Source organism: Strix uralensis, chromosome 22 (assembly GCF_047716275.1).
Source record: "Strix uralensis isolate ZFMK-TIS-50842 chromosome 22, bStrUra1, whole genome shotgun sequence".
NCBI classification, from domain to species: Eukaryota; Metazoa; Chordata; class Aves; order Strigiformes; family Strigidae; genus Strix; species Strix uralensis.
The window spans coordinates 5424799-5427170 of NC_133993.1; the positions used below are offsets into that span (position 1 = coordinate 5424799).

Sequence of the window (2372 nt, forward strand, 5' to 3'; positions counted from 1 at the left end):
GGAGGTTCAGACTGGATATTAGGAAAAAAATTTTCACAGAAAGAGAGATCAGACAGTGGAATAGGCGGCCCAGGGAGGTGGTGGAGTCACCATCACTGGATGTGTTTAAGGGTCGTTTAGATGAGATGTTGGGGGATATGGTATAGGGGAGAACCTTGTAGAGTAGGGCTGATGGTTGGACTCGATGATCCCAAGGGTCTTTTCCAACCTCAATGATTCTGTGATTCTGTGAAAGATGGAGATGGATGGATGGATGGATGGATGGATGGATGGATGGATGATGAGAAGAAGAATGGAGAGGAGAGTTGGGTGTTACAGTGAAGGACAGATGAAACTCAGGGTGATAAGAAGTATTGAAAGCACAGGAGAAACAGTGGATGTGAGGAAAGACAGGTGTACATGTGTTTTGGCTCGGATAGAGTTAATTTTTCTTCTTAGTAGGTAGTAGATAGAATAGTGCTGTGCTTTGGGTTCAGTATGGGATTTGGTATGAGAAGAATGTTGATAATACACCGATGTCTTCAGCTGTTGCTAAGAAATCAAGGATTTTCCAACCTCCCATGTCCTGCCCGTGTGCAGGTGTACAAGAAACTGGGAAGGAGCAGAGACCAGAGAGCTAGGAGGGAGAGCACATGCTGCGCTCCACTGCCTGCACCTCACTGGCCCCCACAAGCTCGGTCTCTCTGCTTCACCCATGATGTTTTCTTTCCACTGCACATGCCCACCACCAACAGCTCTGCCTTGGGGTTGCACCCTACACAACTGCCAGTGCCCCTCAGGGTCTCACCAGGGCTAAGAGTGCACAAATTTTTGCACCCACGTACATTCACACAAAGCCAGCTGCACAGAAAAGCACACAAGACCAGAACACACGTAGAACACAGTAAACTGTGGACGCTGCTGAAGACAGCTTGGGAGAACAGTGGCAGGGCTAGAGCATTCTGGGGAAGGATGAGGACCCAGGCATGCCCATGCCATTGTTTGTGTGCTCACAAGCTGCACAAACAGGTGATAAGTTAAAAAAAAAACAAAAACCAAAACCAAAAACAAAAACAAAAAAACCCCCAAACAAACAACAAAAAAAAAAAACCCACAGAAATTTTTCTTGAGGACAGTGTTAGGCAGGATGAGGTCAAAACCCAGAAACACCATGCACACACCTGGGGAGGCAACACCAAGTGACCATTTGGGTGAGTTGAGGAGGAAAGTAAAGGGAAGGACAAAGCACATCCTTATACACAGGAGTCCTTCGGCATCCACGTGAGGGTTGCCGGAGGTTTTCCCTGAGAACAACATTTCAAATTGCCCCACCAGAGTAATCTAGGCTTACATCTTTTGCCTGCTCTGGTCCCGTCCAGCACATGAACTGAGTCTTCTGCCAGCACTGCTGCATTCCTGCCCTAGAATTCCTGGGGCCTTTCATCCCAGTGCTCAGAACAAGCCTTCACTGGGGAATGGGCATGGCACAAACCTGGAAATGAAAAGGAGCAGTGCAGGAAATGAAAGCACAGCCCATAGCATTAGCTGTGATGGTTTGCATTCAAGATGAGCTTGTCAGAACATTGTTACCTCTGCAAAGGTGCCTCTGGTCCTGCGGCAGCGAAGGGCAGGTCTAAAAGGCAGCCCAAGTCCCTGCTCTCTCATGCACTTCTCTTGGCTCCTTCTGCTTGGGAACCAGGTGAGTCTGAAGCCCCTTCTCCTCCTCTTCCAAAGGGAGATCTGCACTTGAGAGACATCCCAGCTAATATTGCTCTGTCCTGTCCTGGGGTTTGGGTCTTCTTGTCATGACAAAGGGAAGTGGGGAGGAGGTCTGCTTAGAGAGAGGCTGCAGTGCTGAGGGGACTTGGGTTTCCAAATTATGAGAGAGTCTCCCTGGGACAGGCTGCTCTTCATAGGGTAATGAATACCATGTGGCTCCTGGAACACCTCCCAGTGTTCCTCACGCACCTGCCCACTCAGCAGTGACCTTGGCTCCTTGGTGACAGGGTAACCAAGCAGCTCCTCACCCACGCTTCTGCTTTGCCTCTTCCCTTCTTCTCCCCAGGTGCACCTCCACCCTCAGAGACATGTCCTGCTATGACCAGTGCCTGCCATGCCGGCCCTGCGGCCCAACCCCGCTGGCCAACAGCTGCAATGAGCCCTGTGTCAGGCAGTGCCAGAGCTCCACCGTTGCCATCCAGCCCTCCCCCGTGGTGGTGACCCTGCCTGGCCCCATCCTCAGCTCCTTCCCACAGAACACCATTGTGGGATCCTCCACTTCTGCTGCTGTTGGCAGCATCCTCAGCTGTGACGGAGTGCCCATCAACTCTGGGGGCTTTGACCTCTCCTGCATTACCAGCCGCTACTGTGGCAGAAGGTGCCCCCCCTGCTAA

At 51.2% G+C, this 2372-nt stretch overlaps 1 protein-coding gene across 1 annotated transcript; it reads left to right on the forward strand.

The window, feature by feature from the left end:
• The first annotated feature begins 2066 nt into the window (after nt 1-2066).
• Nucleotides 2067-2372, forward strand: LOC141953389 (feather keratin Cos1-2-like). The gene has a single exon (XM_074891925.1). The coding sequence runs from the start codon at nt 2067-2069 to the stop codon at nt 2370-2372; it is 306 nt and encodes a 101-aa protein (XP_074748026.1).

Excerpts from the sequence above, each read along its gene's own strand:
- LOC141953389 (XM_074891925.1), top strand. The coding sequence starts at position 2,067 with ATGTCCTGCTATGACCAGTGCCTGCCATGCCGGCCCTGCGGCCCAACC.